This window comes from Notolepis coatsorum (genome assembly GCF_963971535.1).
Source record: "Notolepis coatsorum genome assembly, chromosome: 1".
NCBI classification, from domain to species: domain Eukaryota; kingdom Metazoa; phylum Chordata; class Actinopteri; order Aulopiformes; family Paralepididae; genus Notolepis; species Notolepis coatsorum.
In genome coordinates, this window is record NC_140165.1 from 106967771 (window position 1) to 106988236 (window position 20466).

At 45.6% G+C, this 20466-nt stretch overlaps 1 protein-coding gene across 1 annotated transcript in view; it reads right to left on the reverse strand.

Moving 5' to 3' along the window:
* dync2h1 (dynein cytoplasmic 2 heavy chain 1) overlaps nt 1–20466 on the reverse strand; it is a gene marked incomplete at its 5' end in the record, with an annotated part of 340281 nt that overhangs the window by 109293 nt on the left and 210522 nt on the right. Inside the window, 4 exons of the mRNA XM_084336726.1 lie at nt 551–711; nt 8653–8734; nt 19663–19805; nt 20032–20145. Coding sequence (XP_084192852.1) covers nt 551–711; nt 8653–8734; nt 19663–19805; nt 20032–20145 — 500 coding nt within the window. The remainder of the gene's footprint in view (nt 1–550; nt 712–8652; nt 8735–19662; nt 19806–20031; nt 20146–20466) is intronic.

The following is a 20466-nucleotide window of genomic DNA, read 5'->3' on the forward strand; positions in this document are numbered from 1 at the left end:
TACCGCAAGCTGTATATGATGCCAATACATTAATCTAATCTAGTTTTGATGGGCGCAAGCGTGATTACGAAACCTAGCCGCATTTCTCGGAGACGCTCTCTGATTGGCACTGACTGACGCTAGGTTTCGTAATCACGCGGCTCGCAAAGCACTTCCGCCATTCCATTTCACACAGCTGCGTCACCAGTTGCCTTATAAGGAACTATGGCAGCGTTTTTTGTATGCAAATGAGCTGAACGGGAACGCGCTTTAGAGTTTAAGACAGAATGCCATTCTCCAAGCAGATATCAGATAATATAATTTGTGCGACCTTTTCAGCCACTTAAGACATATTACCAGCACGTTCAGAGTGTACTTGTCATAGATTATGTCTCAGTGGTTCCAAGATAAGTCTTCCAGGATATATCTTTGAAAAAATTTCGGGAATGAGACCCATTGATGTGATATTGATGTGTGTGTGTGTGTGTGTGTGTGTGTGTGTGTGTGTGTGTGTGTGTGTGTGTGTGTGTGTGTGTGTGTGTGTGTGTGTGTGTTAGTAGTATTGTTCTACCTGTAGGTGGTGCTGTCTGCTGGTGAGTTCTGTCTGCTTGCGGCTGAGAATAGCTGAATAAACCTTGAGGAAAGATAGGTAGTGACTGGGCGTGGCTCCATACTCCCGACATGACTCGTGGACCAATAGGAACAAACCACACAGATCAGACTGGCCTGAAGCTGAGAGTGAGAGAGAGAGAGATTGATTGATTGATTGATTGATTGATTGAAAACTTTATTAACAGATTGTAGAATGGGTACAATACAGTACGGCTCAATACATACAATTGTTAAGGGGATGCAGACCAGAGAAAGACTTTCGTCTTGTTTACATCAGGGTACCCCATTTTCAATTCATCGTAACAGTTATGATATATACGACATACAGATAAACAGTACTGTTACATCCAGACATTTATGACATACAAGATATACAAATGTACAGTACTGTTTAACACTTTGGATGCCACACCTGAGATTTCTCGGGTTTACCCCCCGACCGTTGAATGCCCATCACAAGATTTCTCGTTTTTTTTATTATTAGCGTTCTGAAATCATATTAGATATCCAGGCACCGCCGGCGCTCAGATGTGAAAAAAGCGCCCCCTATCGTCTCCCAGATGGTAAATCACCCTTTTGGATTGGACTCAATGAAAGTGAATGGGAGAACGGATTTCTGACTCCACATTTTACTTCTCACTGATGTAACCGGGGTCTACCAGAGTTCATTCTGGAACCTTGGTGCCACGGCGAATATGTGTTCTACTGTACACACGATGGATCAATACAATTATCGATTTTTTCGAATGGCGATCGGAAATTGGAATAAACCATTTGGATACCATCTGATGTCAGGTAAGGAATCTATGTTATCAGTCTTAGGATAATCAGACTCGTTTTCACGGAGATATAAGCGTTTCCACTATATGTGATATTGCTGTTTCACTGTAAAAGCCATCAGGAAATAAGAGCAGCGATTATCAGCGCGCGGCACGAGCGTGCGTGCGCACACATATACTATCGATCATCTAGCGTTTATTTGAAAACGATTCATAAATAGGCCGACAAATGACAACGTTCTGGAATATTCCAGTAAAAGACGATTATCATCATGGGGTTGTTTTTTCCGCGGAAACGAGTGATTTTCAAAATGCTATCAAACGGAAATGAAGCGATAAAAAAACAATCTGCCTGGACAATGTTGACTGGAAAATGAGTCTTTGATAAGCGACGGGCAGATTAGACACATAGCCATAATTTAAAACATAGATTAGGCGATATTAAGTTAACATTGGAGTGGGTTTGGGCATCAAGGGGGTAAAAAGGAAAACATGGCATGGCATCCAGTGTTAAGAGACAAGAGTTTCTAAAAGAGAGTATATACATTTGAGGGGGAAGAAACTGTACATTGGAGGGGGTTGGGTGGGGGGGGGGGGTTGGATATTTACAGGGGCCAGTTTTGAATTGCAGCCTCCCGTAGGTGCTCTTTGAGAGCGGTTTTGAAGGTGGGTAGGGATTAAACATTTTTTACGGCTGTGGGTAGGGCGTTCCACATTGATGTGGCATAATTGCGAAACGTGTTTAGTCCCTTGTTTGAGCCAAATCTGTGTTGAATATGATTTGTGGAACTCCCTCTGGTGTTGTGGTCGTGGTATTCACGGACCTTTGGGAAGTATTTCGACATGTACATGGGTACCTTAGTGGTGTAGTGTATCTTGTAGACCAGGCCCATTGCAAGTTGCTGTAGAGACATATTAGTATAGTAGGTAGTAGGGGTGTAAAGGTACACATATCCGTACCGAACCGTTTCAGTGTGTACCTTACCGAACGGCTGTGTACCGAACGAATACAACGGTATGTTAACCACTAACGACCGCCCAACCGGGGGCTGTTTTTTTCACAATCTAAAATAATTTTTTTTTTTTTTTTTTACAAGTCGATTATTAATTTCAATATAGAATATTCGGTGACAGCCCTACAAGTACAATTAGTTACTGCACACTACATCACCCCTGAGTGGAACATGGAAAGCCAAACTTTCCCCCACTGTACCGAAAACCTGTACCGAACCTTGACTTCAAAACCGAGGTACGTACCGAACCGTGGTAGGAAGATGAATTAGTGGAAGAGTGCATGATAGTAGAAGACCGTAAGAACGTTATTTTTTTTATCATTTTTTTTATCCACTTTTTCTCCTTCTTTTTCTGTTTTTCTCCCATCCCAATTTAGTCGTGGCAATTCACCCCTCCCCTGTCTTGATCGTTGCTCGCATGTGCCCCCCACTGGTCGGTCGTAGGGAGGGTTGAAGAATCTATCGCATGTCCCCTCCGATACATGCAGAGTCAGCCAGCCACTTCTTTTCACCTGCCAGCGCGGACTCTCATTGGCGAGGTGTGGGAGGCTCACACTGCCCCCACCATTTCCTGTCTTTGCTGTGCAGGCGCCCTGACCGACCTGTAGGAGTCGCTGTTTACAACGACCAGATTACCACCCATCGACTCCCCTCCCGCTGACTCTGCCCAATTGAGTCAGTATGACGGCCGGCCCAAGCCGGAGGCAACGCTGACAGCCGGATTCGATACCGGTGTCTCTTGCGTTGGTGACGAGCGCAATGTCCGCTGCGCCACTCAGCCGCTAGTTTTTTTTTTTTTATAATTTTTGTTCCTCTCATTTCAGATATTGATTGAAGAAGTGTGTTTTTAGTCAACGTCAAAAGATTGGTTGTGTTTTTCGGCTGTCCTAACTGTAGTGGGAAGTTCGTTCCACCATTGTGGAGCAAGGACAGAGAATAGGCGGCTTTTCTTTGATGACCCTCCCGGAGCTTGGATAGGAGTGGGTCTGATGCGGCCAGAAGATGTAGAGTGGAGGGGTCTTGAGGGTGTGTGACATGGGCTAACTTTGGCAGTGGGCCGCTGCATTCTGAATGAGTTGAAGTGGCTTTGTGGTGGTAGACCAGCAAGGAGTGCATTGCAGTAGTCGAGGCGAGATATGACTGTTGATTGCACGAGGAATTGAGTGTTTTCTTTTGTTCTTTTGCCTTCTGGCGTTGATCAGGAGGAATCTGCAGGTTCTGGTTGTTGCGGCGATGTGAGTGGCGAAGTTCAGCCGGTCATCAAGGACTCCACCTAGGACTAGGTTCTTGGCAGTCAGGGATGAAGCCACGGCTACATTCTCCACTGTGATGGAAAGGTAGTCAGCGGGGAGGATTTGGCCGGCAGGTGAAGCAGCTCTGTTTTGCTTAGGTTCAGTTTGAGGTGGTTGGTCGTCATCCAGGCGGAGATGTCAGACAGGCAGGCTGAGATCCGCTCAGAGGGAGGGAGGGAGGAAAGGAGAGGAAGAGTCGAGTATCAGCGGCATAGCAGTGATACGAGAAGGCATGCGATGTGATAATGTTACCCAGAGATTTTGTGTAGAGGGAGACGAGGAGGGGTCCAAGGACAGAGCCATGGGGGACGCCCGTCTGAAGTGAGCGGGGGGCTGACAGGGTCTCTCTCCATGATACTTGGTAGGAGCGGTCGTCGAGGTAGGATGACTGCCATGCCAGCGCAGAGCCTACCACTCCCATTCCTGCGAGGAGGATCTGATGGTTGACTGTGTCGAAGGCTGCCGACAGGTCCAGGAGAAGAATGTGACTGCTATGAGGACCGTCTCTGTGACTGCTATGAGGACTGTCTCCGTGACTTCAATGAGGACCGTCTCTGTGACTGCTATGAGGACCGTCTCTGTGACTGCTATGAGGACCGTCTCTGTGACTGCTATGAGGACCGTCTCTGTGACTGCTATGAGGACCGTCTCTGTGACTGCTATGAGGACCGTCTCTGTGACTGCTATGAGGACCGTCTCCGTGACTTCAATGAGGACCATCTCTGTGACTGCTACAGTATGAGGGCCATCTCTGTGGAGTGACCAGTCCTGAAGCCTGAATGACTAGGGTCTAGGAGGTAATTCTGTAATAAATAATCAGTGAGTTGGTTGGATACAACACGTTCAAGTGATTTAGAAAGGAAGGAAAGAAGAGAGATAGGGCGATAGTCATCTATGGCGGCAGGGTTCATGGTTGGTTGTTTTATGAGCGGTGTGACTCTGGCTTATTTTAGCGAAGTGGAAACTACCCTCGAGTTGAGGGAGGAGTTGATGGTTGTAGTTAGGAATGGGAGGATGTCTGGTGCTATGGTCTGGAGGAGTGGAGAGGGTATCGGGTCCAGCTGGCATTTAGTGGGACAGTTCGACATTGCCAGTGTCAACGCTTGGGCATCTGTAATGGGAGAGAAAGATGATAGATTAAAGGTTCTTGATTCAGCATTTCGAATGGATGGGGGTTGGGAGAAGCAGCTGCGGATGCTTTTGCCCTCAAAGAATATTGCAAAGTCTTCGGCAGAGAGAGAGGAGGGGGTGGAGGGGGAATGAGGAGGGAGGACATGGTGGCAGAGAGAGAGGAGGGGGTGGAGGGGGAATGAGGACATGGTGGCATGCAGTTCGCGGAGGTTCTAAGCTGAGGCTTCGATCTTATGGTGAAAGAAAGAAGCTTTGGCAGAAGTAATGTTTTTGGAGAAGGCCAACAAGAGGTTGTGATAGGTAGTGATGTCACCAGTGAGACGTGTCTTTTTCTACTTCCTCTCTGCCCCTCTCAGGACCCGTCTTTCTTCTCTCACTGCATCCGACAGCCATGGACTGGGTGGGGAACGACAAGCTTGTAAAAGGAGGTTGAGAGGGCTAAGAGGAGGGTGGAGGTTGCCGTATCTGGGGGGAGAGCAGAGAAAATCTCACTCAAAAGGTACTAGAGCGTATAGGATGTCAGAGTAGAGGGTGGAGGGGGATAGGGAGTGTAGGTTGCGTCTGAATGAGACAGTTTAGGTTGGGGTGGATGGTTTGGGGTTAAGCATAAGGGTTAGTGAGAAGGATACAAAGAAGTGGTCTGATAAATGAATGTAAGTTACCATGGTGTTAATTATGTTGGAGTCACGGGGGAGAATATGAGATCCAAGGAGCTGCCTGCTTTGTGAATGGGAGGCATGCCAGTGGGAGTCGGGTCAAAGGATTGTAGGAGAGAGACCACTGTGTCAGGCAGGTTGAAGTCAAGTCACCCATTAGGAGAAGGGGGGTGCCTTTTTCACATCAGGCAGCTGAAGACATTTAACATGGGGCCCCAGAGCCTATGGGCCTTCAGAGGCACAACTGAGAGCATCCTGACTGGATGTATGGAAATTACTCTGTCCCTGACTGCAAAACGCTACAGAGGGTCGTGCGAACAGCCCAGAACATCTGTGGTTGTGAACTTCCCTCCATCCAGGATATATACAACGGACGGTGCGTCAGCAAAGCCTGCAGGATACAAACAGTACCACAGCCTCAAGGCCCGGACCAGCAGACTCTGGGGCAGTTTCCCCCCCCAGGCAGTCAGACTCATGAACAAATAACACTAATAGTCGGCTACCTATGACTGATGAAAAAACAGTTCTATTTTATCGCTGTTTACTACGACCAGGACACTTACCTCTGGCCAATGGTCTCTAACTACACACTCTCAAGACCCCTACGATCTACAGTACATCTTCTGGACGCCCCACGAGTTGTACTCTTCCTGCTGACTTGTTGTACAGAACTTGGAAGTTGCTTTGGATAAAAGCGCCAGCCAAATGACTAAATGTAAATGTCTCTGCTACTAATTTGCACAGACTACTGATTTGCACACACTACACTTGTAAATTGATGCTATTTTTTTTTTTCATTGCTAGGGCTGACCCCTATTAGTCGAATAGTCGACTAATCGATCGAAAGGAGCCGTAGTCGACTGCCAACCTCTTAGTCAAATGCAAAGAAATATAAAAATATTATAATATATATATAAATATTTTTTTATCATTCTTTCCAAAAGAAAAGAGGCCTAGAAGCGTGGCTAACACTAATGGCACGCATACCAGAGGCTAACTGCCTAAGAAAACAGGCACAGAGGCACTGAAAGAAGATTTCACCCATCTAATGAACAAGTCGACTATCTGCTAATTTCGGCCAATCAAAGTCGACTATCCAAATCCTTAGTCGGGGACAGCCCTAGTCATTGCTATGCTGTTAACACTTTGAGTGCCGCGCTGTTTGGTTAATTTACCTTTAGAATGCTGGCCTTTCTAGTCGTTTCCTTGGTCGTTGCACTATGTTTGCGAAGCTGTGTTTGTGTTCTGTATTATAGCTGTAGAGACACGGTGTGGCCCATTTTGACAAACATTACTTGTAGTCCAGCATGGGAATAATAGTTTGTTTCCACACGCTGTAGTTTGTAGTTTATTACACGCTAAACATCGCGCATTTCCAAGATAATACAGTCTTTTTTCATAGATTGCGAGATAAAACACGTTATGTGCAATAAGCCCAAACCGTTCTGGCTGATCCCCTGAAACCCTGAATACTCCCATATCAAAAGGTATATGACTTGTATATATGTATTCATCACAAAATCATCAAGGGGGGGGGGTCGTTTTAACTCAAAACTATGATCGTGTTTGCCGAGCATGTTTTTCGTCCGTTGAAACACAGGACTGTGATCGTTAGAAAAACACGTTTTTCAGATTAGGTAAAATAGACATAGAATGTACCTTACCTTAGCCAGAAGGTATTCCAAAAGAATAATTCCAAGTGATCGCATCGCCATCGCGATTACCAGTGTATATGTCTATACACGTTTCGATGGTAAAATACACTTGTAGGAGCCATAATGTAAGTTTCAGTATTTTCAATGGTGTAGTATAATAAGTTGTACTGTCACTTTAGGTGGTGGGCGTGTTCACGGGGGTTTGGCGGTAATGGGAGTGTTCATATGGAATTTCATTCACCTTTTCACTTGGTTGACAGTTTTACGGAAAGAGGGGGTGAGATTGGAGCGCATAATTTATATTGACGGCAAATGCAAAAGCACAAACGCAAGATAGTAACAGTATCAGTATTAGTGTATGTAATTAAGTGTATTTCATCTGTTTCATAAAGCAAAGAATAAAGGCTTGAAAAGCATATTCTGGACGTGGAACGGAATTATTTACGACGCGCGTCAAAGTGTCTGTACTCCTCTGCTCAGCCTCTGGGCACGGCTTGTTTATGACCTACTGCCGCAACAACGCTCATGCAATGGAATCCCGAGGCGAGGACTGTGAATTTCTGTCCCGGGAGAAGGAGTGGCCACTCGCGCGGAGAAACTGAAAGTGAATCTGGCTATCAGCCCAGAGCCCCATGCAGTTCAGACACGGGACGATACTGCCACCTGGTGATGGTCGATCAGAATGCAGTTCCAAATTGTCGGGACGTGCCTAAATGATGCAGATCGCTCTGGGCAACTGTGTAGAGCAGGGGTCAAAGTAAAAAGATCAAACGATCCAAAAACGACTTATTACGTTTATGGCACTCAACGATCGGCACCCAGAAACGTAAAAAGACGTTTATGGGGGCGGCTGAGTGGCGCAGTGGGCAAGGCGCTCGCCACTAACGCAGAAGATGCTGGTATCGAGCCCAGCTCTCGGCGTTGAGTGCCTGGCCGGTCGTCATACTAACACAATTGGCAGTGTTAGAGGGTGGGAAAGCCGGTGGGTGGGGATTGGACATTGTGGACAGCGACTCCTACAGGTCGGTTGGTGCGCCTGTACAGCAGAATCAGGAAGTATCGGGGGCAGCGTGAGCCTCCCACGCGTTACTCCTCGCCACTGAGATATTGCGCTGTTCAGGTGAAAAGATGCGACAGCTGCCTCCTCGTGTACCGGAGGGGACACGTGATGCAAGGCTTGGTCCTCACTGCAGGCGACCAGTGGGAGGCATGGTCTAGCAATGTTCGAGACAGGGGAGGGGAGAATTGAAGGGAGAATTGGCGAGGCGAAATTGGGATGTGAGAAAAACAGAAAATAAGGAGAAAAAGTGGATCAAAAAACAAAAAAAAACGTTTATGGCACAGAATGTGTTAATTTTTAAATCCTATACTGTTTTTATTGCTGTGAGGCAAATTAAAAGAATTTCAATCCTCTATACTATAAAAGGAAGACATGACAATAAACTTGATTCTGATTCTGATCTGAATGCCTCATATGAGCACAATATCTATTCCAGGATCAGCTACAAACTCTCCAGGGAACACATTCCTCCTACCTGAGTTCCTCTTCTTGTGGCTCTTTTCTCCTCCACTCCTCTCCTTCTCCTCCTCCACCTTCTCCAGCAGCAGTTCAGGGATCTAGCCAGGCAGACAGAAGATAAGCAGAAGAGATAAGACAGATATGTTGGAACAGTTGGCCACGCCCCCTTCTCTAAACTCTCCATACTTTACTATAGAGACTGGCCCCGCCCCCTTCTCTAAACTCTCCATACTTTACCATAGAGACAGGCCCCACCCCCTTCTCTAACCTCTCCATACTTTACCATAGAGACAGGCCCCGCCCCCTTCTCTAAACTCTCCATACTTTACTATAGAGAGGCCACGCCCCCTTCTCTAAACTCTCCATACTTTACTATAGAGACTGGTCCCGCCCCCTTCTCTAACCTCTCCATACTTTACTATAGAGACTGGCCCCGCCCCCTTCTTTAAACTCTCCATACTTTACTATAGAGACTGGCCCCGCCCCCTTCTCTAAACTCTCCATACTTTACTATAGAGACTGGCCCCGCCCCTTCTTTAAACTCTCCATACTTTACTATAGAGACAGGCCCCGCCCCCTTCTCTAAACTCTCCATACTTTACTATAGAGACTGGCCACGCCCCCTTCTCTAAACTCTCCATACTTTACTATAGACTGGCCCCACCCCCTTCTCTAAACTCTCCATACTTTACTATAGATACAGGCCCCGCCCCCTTCTCTAAACTCTCCATACTTTACTATAGAGACTGGCCACGCCCCCTTCTCTAACCTCTCCATACTTTACTATAGAGACTGGCCCCGCCCCCTTCTTTAAACTCTCCATACTTTACTATAGAGACTGGCCCCGCCCCCTTCTTTAAACTCTCCATACTTTACTATAGAGACTGGCCCCGCCCCCTTCTCTAACCTCTCCATACTTTACTATAGAGACTGGCCCCGCCCCCTTCTTTAAACTCTCCATACTTTACTATAGAGACTGGCCCCGCCCCCTTCTCTAAACTCCCCATACTTTACTATAGAGAGGCCCCGCCCCCTTCTTTAAACTCTCCATACTTTACTATAGAGACTGGCCCCGCCCCCTTCTTTAAACTCTCCATACTTTACTATAGAGACTGGCCCCGCCCCCTTCTTTAAACTCTCCATACTTTACTATAGAGACTGGCCCCGCCCCCTTCTTTAAACTCTCCATACTTTACTATAGAGACTGGCCCCACCCCCTTCTCTAACCTCTCCATACTTTACTATAGAGACTGGCCCCGCCCCCTTCTCTAAACTCCCAATACTTTACTATAGAGACTGGCCCCGCCCCCTTCTTTAAACTCCCCATACTTTACTATAGAGACTGGCCACGCCCCCTTCTCTAACCTCTCCATACTTTACTATAGAAACTGGCCCCGCCCCCTTCTTTAAACTCTCCATACTTTACTATAGAGACTGGCCACGCCCCCTTCTTTAAACTCCCCATACTTTACTATAGAGACTGGCCCCGCCCCCTTCTCTAACCTCTCCATACTTTACTATAGACTGGCCCCGCCCCCTTCTTTAAACTCTCCATACTTTACTATAGAGACTGGCCCCGGCCCCTTCTTTAAACTCTCCATAATTTACTATAGAGACTGGCCCCGCCCCCTTCTTTAAACTCTCCATACTTTACTATAGAGACTGGCCCCGCCCCCTTCTCTAACCTCTCCATACTTTACTATAGAGACTGGCCCCGCCCCCTTCTTTAAACTCTCCATACTTTACTATAGAGACTGGCCCCGCCCCCTTCTCTAAACTCCCCATACTTTACTATAGAGAGGCCCCGCCCCCTTCTTTAAACTCTCCATACATTACTATAGAGACTGGCCCCGCCCCCTTCTTTAAACTCTCCATACTTTACTATAGAGACTGGCCCCGCCCCCTTCTTTAAACTCTCCATACTTTACTATAGAGACTGGCCCCGCCCCCTTCTTTAAACTCTCCATACTTTACTATAGAGACTGGCCCCACCCCCTTCTCTAAACTCGCCATACTTTACTATAGAGACTGGCCACGCCCCCTTCTCTAAACTCCCCATACTTTACTATAGAGACTGGCCACGCCCCCTTCTCTAACCTCTCCATACTTTACTATAGAGACTGGCCCCACCCCCTTCTCTAACCTCGCCATACTTTACTATAGAGACTGGCCACGCCCCCTTCTCTAACCTCGCCATACTTTACTATAGAGACTGGCCACGCCCCTTCTCTAAACTCCCCATACTTTACTATAGAGACTGGCCACGCCCCCTTCTCTAACCTCTCCATACTTTACTATAGAGACTGGCCCCGCCCCCTTCTTTAAACTCTCCATACTTTACTATAGAGAGTGGCCCCGCCCCCTTCTCTAACCTCTCCATACTTTACTATAGAGACTGGCCCCGCCCCCTTCTTTAAACTCTCCATACTTTACTATAGAGACTGGCCCCGCCCCCTTCTCTAAACTCCCCATACTTTACTATAGAGAGGCCCCGCCCCCTTCTTTAAACTCTCCATACTTTACTATAGAGACTGGCCCCGCCCCCTTCTTTAAACTCTCCATACTTTACTATAGAGACTGGCCACTCCCCCTTCTCTAACCTCTCCATACTTTACTATAGAGACTGGCCCCGCCCCCTTCTCTAACCTCTCCATACTTTACTATAGAGACTGGCCCCGCCACCTGGTTCAAATAGATACTGGAAGATATTTTGCTATACATTTTTAAATAAAAAACAATTGACCAGCTTGAAACATTCTTGGCATTGATAATACTGTTTAAAACTATCGGATGAAAATAATACAATAAATAAATACAAATGTTATAGTGTATTACTATGTTATAGTGAAATGTATTAATGTAGCTCAGAAACCTATATCTGTTACCTTTGTATTGAATGTGAGGCATAAGTTGTATATCTTAGTGAGGCGGCATAGCTCAACATATCAAACCAATTGTTCATTTTGTGATAAAAGCATCAAATTTGGCAGATGTGTTGATAGATATATTGGAAACAAAACTGGATATTGGGGCATTACAAACTAACACCCTGGTGGCCGTGGTAGGCATTTTTCAAAATGGCCACCAGCGCTTAGTCAAACTTTCTTATCCCATTGGATTTGCATGCAATAATGGATATAATCTAGATCCCACTAACCCTGAGAACCAAATAAAATACTCACTCACCATTCTAAGGAAATAAAAAAAAGAAATTACAAAAAAAAAGAAATTACAATATTTTTATATATACTTTTATTTTTTATTTTTTTAACCACATGGTGGCGCTGGCGCATTATCACTGTGGCGCTGTGCTACTATACCATTGTTTAGGGTCACCCTTGCCTTATTGCTGCTATTTCCAGCTGGACACATGATATGTCGCCCACCTTTTTCCCAGTCTGTTTACGGAGGAGATACAGGTAGGTTACATTCTTTTGTTTCTGACAAGTTGTGAATGAATACAAGATAAGATAGATTTTCGCTAGCTATCAACGTTTACACTTTGTTCCTATTGAAATTAAGTAGTTGTAGAAGTAGAGTATTAATACTATTAGAAGTATTAACTTACTATACTGTAGAAAGAAGTCTTAATTTTGTCATGCAGCACACTCAACACACACATATAGGATGAAGGAACACACTGAATAGGTGTTTTAGGCTAATCATTAACCTTTTAAGTCCTAGCCATATTTTCAGAAAATTCACCTAAAAGTACATACCCAAGTAAATGGAAGATTTCTCCACTTCTACAAGGTCCATTTACATGTTCTTGGTATATAGGGACATCTATGGATCTCAGGGAATGTATTCCCAGTGGCAGAAATATTGTGTCTGTTACTATGCTTGAGTAAATTGTAATGAATCAAAGGAGAATATAAAAAATATTATATATTTCCTTTTTTTCATCTTTGACGGTGAATAACACCATGCTAACATTGACCAGATGTGAATAATTGCCACTGAACTCATTCAGCACCTTTTTGAGATCAAGTGTACAAAAGATCCAAGCAAATTAATAAAGGGCAGATGATTTACAGGGTTTCTGTAGATACAGTACTGAATTTTGCCATCCGGACACATTTTAAATATGAATATAGAATATTAGGCCTATAAATTACCTTATTATGGCCAAGTCATACATCTACTGTATGTATCGGGCGAAATCTCCTCTTTCCAATGGAGTTAAATCTGAGGGCAGCAAATACTGTGAATGAAATCTACTGTAAAATCCACGCCAGTTTGCTAGCAACCCGGCTAATCTCTCCTACCCTCCTACAGCCACTAATACACCTGTCACAGTACGGGGAGGCTTATGGAATTGTCAATCAGCAGTCAAGAAAGCTGACTTCATTACTGCCTACGCCCATAGTCTAAATCTGCAGCTCCTGGCTCTAACTGAGACCTGGATAACTCCCAATAACTCATCAACACCTGCAGCATTATCTACAAACTATAACTTCACTCACACACCTCGACCTTCCAGACGGGGTGGAGGCACTGCCCTCATGACATCTCCTTCATGGGCTACAAACGTAACACCACTCCCAGAACTGTCACTCTCCTCTCTCGAATATCATGCAGTATCTGTCTCTAATCCTTTCAATCTCACCATTGTTACACTCTACCGCCCTCCAGGTACACTCGATCACTTCACAGATGAGCTGGACATGCTTCTTAGCTCCTTACCGGAAGATGGTACCCCTCTCCTTCTACTGGGCGACTTCAACCTGCCTGACTCATCTCAGTCAGTCATAGTAGTCTCCCTCCTACAATCGTTTGACCTGACTCCCACTGCCATGCCTCCCACCCACAAAGCAGGCAACTCCTTGGATCTCATATTTTCCCGTAACTCCAGCATCATTAACACCACGGTAACTCCCCTACATGTATCTGACCATTCCTTCATATCCTTCTCACTAACTCTCATGCTTAACCGAAAGGTCTTCACCCCAACTCAAACAGTCTCACTCAGACGCAACCTGCCCTCCCTATCCCCCTCCACCCTCTCCTCTGACATACTATCCGCTCTACCTTTGAGTGACACCTTCTCTGCTCTCTCCACAGAGATGGCAACCTCCACCCTCCTTTCAGCCCTTGCAACCTCCTTCGACAAGCTCTGTCCCCTCGTTGAGAAACCTGCCCGCCGCTCCCCACCCAGTCCATGGCTGACAGATCCAGTGAGAGAACAAAGACAGGTCCTGAGAGCAGCTGAAAGGAAGTATAGAAAGTCACGCCTCACTGCTGACATCGACACATATCACAACCTCTTGTTAACATTCTCCAAAACCATCACTAATGCCAAAGCTTCTTTCTTCCACCATAGGATCGAGGCCTCTGCCAAGAATCTTCGCAAACTGCATGCTACCATGTCCTCCCTCCTCACTCCCCCCCCACCCCCCCCTCCCTCATCTTTTTCTGCCGAAGACTTTGCGATCTTCTTTGAGGAAAAAGTGGAGAACATCCGCAGCTCCTTCTCCCAACCCCCACCCATTCCAAATGCTGAATCGAGAACCTCATCCTTCACTCTGTCATCTTTCTCTCCCATTACAGAAGCAGAGACCCTGACACTGGTAACGTCAAACCGTCCGACTACTTGCCAGCTGGACCAGCTACCCTCCCCACTCCTCCAGACCATAGCAACAGACATCCTCCCATTCCTAACTGCAACCATCAACTCCTCACTCAACTCGGGGGTGGTCCCCACCTCCCTAAAACAAGCCAGAGTCACGCCGCTCATAAAAAAACCAACCCTGAACCCTACTGTCATAGGCAACTACCGTCCTGTCTCTCTTCTCTCCTTCCTTTCTAAAACACTTGAACGTGCTGTATCCAACCAACTTACTACTTATCTCTTACAGAATGACCTCCTAGACCCTAATCAGTCAGGCTTCAGGACTGGTCACTCCACAGAGACAGCCCTCATTGCGGTCACAGAGGCACTTCACTTAGCAAAAGCGAAAGGCCTCTCCTCTGTCCTGATTCTCCTAGATCTATCTGCAGCCTTCGACACAGTCAACCACCAGATCCTCCTTGCGGCCCTCGCAGGAATGGGAGTGGCTGGCTCTGCGCTGACATGGCTGTCATCATACCTCAATGACCGCTCCTACCAAGTGTCATGGAGAGGGACCCTGTCGGCCACCCGCCCCCTGCGGACGGGTGTCCCCCAGGGCTCGGTTTTAGGACCCCTTCTCTTCTCCCTCTACACTAAATCACTGGGTAACATTATCACGTCTCATGGCTTCTCCTACCATTGTTATGCCGACGATACTCAACTCTTCCTCTCCTTCCCTCCCTCAGATATCCACGTCTCTGTGCGGATCTCGGCCTGTCTGTCCGACATCTCAGCCTGGATGACGTCCAACCACCTCAAACTGAACCTAAGCAAAACAGAATTGCTCCACCTGCCGGCCAAATCCTCCCCCCTAACCGACCTTTCAATCACAGTCGAGAATGCAGCTGTGACTGCGTCCCCGACCGCCAAGAACCTTGGTGTTGTCCTCGACGACCAATTGAACTTCTCTGCTCACATCGCAGCGACGACCAGAACCTGCCGATTCCTCCTGAGCAATGTCAGAAGGATACGCCCCTTCCTGACAAAAGAAGCCACCCAACTCCTCGTCCAATCAACAGTCATCTCCCGCCTCGACTACTGCAATGCACTGCTCGCTGGCCTCCCGGCCACTGCCACTAAGCCTCTTCAACTCATTCAGAACGCAGCGGCCCGCCTGATCTCAAACCTACCGAAGTCGGCCCATGTCACCCCACTTCTTAGGGACCTGCACTGGCTCCCCATTGCTGCACGAATCCGCTTCAAGGCCCTCGACCTAGCATACCGTGCGGCAAAGGGAACCGCTCCCGCCTACCTCCGGTCAATGGTCTCTAACTACACACCCTCAAGACCCCTACGCTCTGCATCTTCTGGCCGCCTCAGACCTACTCCTATCCAAGCTCCGGGAGGGTCATCAAAGAGAAGTCGCCTATTCTCAGTCCTTGCCCCACAATGGTGGAATGAACTACCCACCCCAGTTAGGACAGCCGAATCACGTCCAATCTTTCGCCGTCGACTAAAGACGCACTTCTTCAACCATTATCTGAATTAAAAAAAAAAAAAAAAAAAAAAATCTAACCCTAACTAACCGTACTGTCATGCACTTGTCCTAATAAACTAACCTACACTGTAGCACTCAACACTTTGATGAACATTGTTGCTCAGCTGATAGAGTTGTGCCCTTCCTGATGGCTTGTCGTACAGAACTTGTAAGTCGCTTTGGATAAAAGCGTCAGCTAAATGACTAAATGTAAATGTAAATGTAAACAAACGTAGTGCTGAAAATATACACTTTGACTGCTGTTTTGCTAGGGTTAGGGTCTTTACCCTTGGCTACATTTGAAGAAAAAAAAACACTACATTAATTAATACGGACTGTGTGAAATAAATCTTGGCCCGGTACAGGGCCCCATCGGGCTTAAGGGTTTAAGAGGTTAATAGTAATAGAGTATTAGTACTATAGTACTAGTTCTACAATTTATTAGTTCTAAAATATAAGATGTTCTTTTTGACTAATGTTGTACTAAATCTGTGATGTTTGTATTATTGCAGGTCACATAATAATCAAGATAGTGGTGATGGTGGTGACTAATTTAACCATGTCAAAAAGGTTTCTGCTAAACGACACAGGGTGTCCAACACCCTCAACATCTTCTAATTCACAGCCTGCAAACAAGATCAACTGGTCACTGTGTGTCCTCTGCCAACAAGACCATAATGAGACACTGACCAACCCAATGCTTACGAAGAGGAAGGATGCTGGGAGCGCATACACGTTGTTAGCCGACAGTCTCCTGAAAATGAATGAACTGAATGAACTACATAGAAATATACAGATAGAGAAACTAGATGAAGGTGCGTTACCATTATTATAACTTATTGCGTGCGTTCTGTCTGAAATGGATTATATATTGCTGTTAGAACAGTTGTGCTCTGGCCGCCCAGGCCATTGGTTGATTGAAGATTTTATTAACAGATTGCAGAATGGGTACAATACAGTACGGCTCAATACACACAATTGTTAAGGGGAGGCAGACCAGAGAAAGACTTTCGTCTTGTTTACATCAGGGTCCCCCATTTTCAATTCATAATGACATTTATGACATACACAACATACAGATATACAGATATATATCATGACATTTATGACAGATATATACTGCAGTACTGTATACGTAGCATAGAACGCATATTTAGAGATCGTCTATATCAGTGGTTCCCAAACTTCTGTTTTATGCGGACCACTAGATTGTTATCAAGGACATTTGCGGACCACCTCGTATGCAAACAGTAAAAAATAAATAAATAAACAACTGACTTAAACCCAGTAATACACGAGACCCTCTTCTTGGACCAAGTAGGTCGATAATCCAATGTACAGTTACCCCACCCCCCCCCACCCCACCCAACGACCTCCAATGTACAGTTTCTACATCAAATGTATATACTCTTTTCTTTTTTTACTCTTTTTGTATCACAAACAGTACTGTATTTGTAGATCTGGTATGTCATAAATGTATAGATGTAGCAGTACTGTATGTCATGTATGTCATATATGTTATGATGAATTGAAAATGGGGGACCCTGATGTAAACAAAACAAACGTCTTTCTCTGGTCTGCATCCCCTTAACAATTGTGTGTATTGAGCTGTACTGTATTGTACCCATTCTGCAATCTGTTAATACAATTTTCAATCAATCAATCAATCAATCAATCAATCAAGACCTGCGTCGCGGGCACTGCGTTCCGTTCTCAGAATGGATTTGAGAGAGATGTGTCATCCAGTTTGACTTGGAGCACGCACTGTAATATGCGCACTGCCAGTCATCAGGGACAGGCTATATATGTGGAGATATTCAGACTCTAGATCTATTTGCAGAGCCAGATGAGTGGCAACCTGTGCGATTGGCTCTAGTCTTGACAACGCACAGTCGTTCAGTATTTATTGAAAAAGCGAAGCCTACAGTACTTTGCTGGAACGATTCATTTTGCATGTACTGTATACACAGTATGTGTATGCGCGCACTGCAGGAGGTGGCCAGAAGCGCGCAACTAGCCAACTACTATTATATTACTATATTAATACAGTATATTCCACTATATAGCTATAGGTGCTGTATGATGACAATACATTTGATTCCTATCTCATTTTGATCCATCGCAAAGCGCTCCAGCGCTTGATTACGGCCGGGGGATCCGATGCAGACCCACGGCTCTCGTATTATAATGAGCCCGGGAGGCGTGTCTCTGTATGCAAATGACTTGCGCGAGAACGCGCATCCAGTTTAGAATGAGTGGGATTCACCATTCAAAAAACCTGGGTAAGAACAGATTTGGACTTTAAGAACGGCTTGATGAATGTGGGGGTGGCTTTTCTTATTGTTCTCTTAACAGACAGGTAAGGAAGAATATAAGAAAAATAATAAGAGAGTATTGTTGAATGAGGCCCATTGATAGGAGCCCACAACAGAAAAGGAGGAGAGCTATATGATGGAGGGGCCTTTTGTGTGTGTGTGTGTGTGTGTGTAGGTGTGTAGGTGTGTAGGTGTGTAGGTGTGTGTGTGTGTGTGTGTGTGTGTGTGTGTGTGTGTGTGTGTGTGAGAGTGAGAAAGATTATGTGTATGGCCAGAATATGTATCCAACCCGCGTCTGACCAGAACCTTTGTAATGTTCATTGGTTAATAGCAGCCATATTGTTTGTTAGTGATGACTGATATAAGCAGACCATAATCACTCATAACAGACTGATATAAGCAGACCATAATCACTCATAACAGACTGATATAAGCAGACCATAATCACTCATAACAGACTGATATAAGCAGACCATAATCACTCATAACAGACTGATATAAGCAGACCATAATCACTCATAACAGACTGATATAAGCAGACCATAATCACTCATAACAGACTGATATAAGCAGACCATAATCACTCATAACAGACTGATATAAGCAGACCATAATCACTCATAACAGACTGATATAAGCAGACCATAATCACTCATAACAGACTGATATAAGCAGACCATAATCACTCATAACAGACTGATATAAGCAGCTCACAATCTCATAGACTGAAAAAAGTGGAGAAACAGGCCAAAACGAAGAAACACAGATTGAGGGTCTCGATATGGAGGTCTTTATGGTGTGAAAAGGTGCTTTGAGCAGGTGACCGACAGACTAGCAGAGTCAGTAGTAGAACTTAAATAGAACGCTGTGGTTTAAACGTCTCCAGCTTTTTTTTTTACGTTAAAGGAAAACTCCAACATTTTGGGAAATTAGCTTATTTAACATCTTCCCTGGAGTTAGACAAGAAGATACATACCTTTTTTGTCTCTGTGCGTGCATTTTAGCTTTGGGAATAGACGCTCAGTTAGCATAGCTTAGCTTCATCACTGGAAGTGAGGCAGGGCTGTAGCCTTACAGTGCCTTACAGTGTATTGCAAGGTCTGACATTGACCAAACTTGATATGCATGACCTTGGTGGGCTCTAGGTCAACTCCTGAAAAGGGGGTCAATGTCAGTCAAAAGTTAGGGGGCTAATAACCCTTGCCATCATTTCAGTGTGCCCCCTAACTTTTGATTGCAAGGTCTGACATTGACCCCCTTTTCAGGAGTTGACCTAGAGCCCACCAAGGTCATGCATATCAAGTTTGGTCAATGTCAGACCTTGCAATACACTGTAAGGCACTGTAAGGCTACAGCCCTGCCTCACTTCCAGTGATGAAGCTAAGCTATGCTAACGGAGCGTCTATTCCCAAAGCTAAAATGCACGCACAGAGACAAAAAAGGTATGTATCTTCTTGTCTAACTCCAGGGAAGATGTTAAATAAGCTAATTTCCCAAAATGTTAGAGTTCCCCTTTAATAACCGGTTTTCTTTTTCATATCGACTGCATAATGAAAGACATCTCTCCTTTTCTTCTTTTCCTCCTCCTCCTCCTCCTCCTCCTCCTCCTCCTCCTGCCCTCACCGTCCTCATGCTATCCTCTGACCAGGCCTCCATCCATTGGACAGAGCAGCGGCGGTAGAGGGCGGGGTTACTCTGACAGTTGATGCTGAAGGCGGAGCTACTGGAGTCTAGAATCAGAACAACATGGAGGTTCTGCTGGACGCCTGGAGCATGGGACACAACAACATAGAACTGGCACATTAACACCACACAATACAATAGAAACAGAAATGAACAGAAGTGGGTGGACGGACGGACGGACGGACGGACAGACAGACAGACAGACAGACAGACAGACAGACAGACAGACAGACAGACAGACAGACAGACAGACAGACAGACAGACAGACAGACAGACAGACAGACAGACAGACAGACAGACAGACTCACGGGAGGAGAAGTAGTCGTAGAGAGGTCCGGTGAAGCCGTCCTGGGAGGCGGAGTCTCTGAGGGAGGAGAGGAGGGGCTCCAGCTCCTCTGGAGAATACAGACCAGGAACCTCCCCTACACACACATTAATTTTTCATTAATTTTTATTTTGTTTCATACATGGGGGTACAGTTCATCTTTGCACAATATCACCAACATCTTCTTTTTATTTTTTTACATGATACACCCATGGCCGAAAAGGAGCAGGATGAAGAAAACGTATGTTTCCTGCCCCCTAATAATAATAATAATAATAATGGATTGGATTTATATAGCGCTCTTCTCTGACTCAGAGCGCTTCACAGAGTCCATTATTCGTTCATACACAGTCATACCGGTGGTGGTAAGCTACAATTGCAGCCAGAGCTGCCCTGAGGCAGACTCACGGAAGCGTGG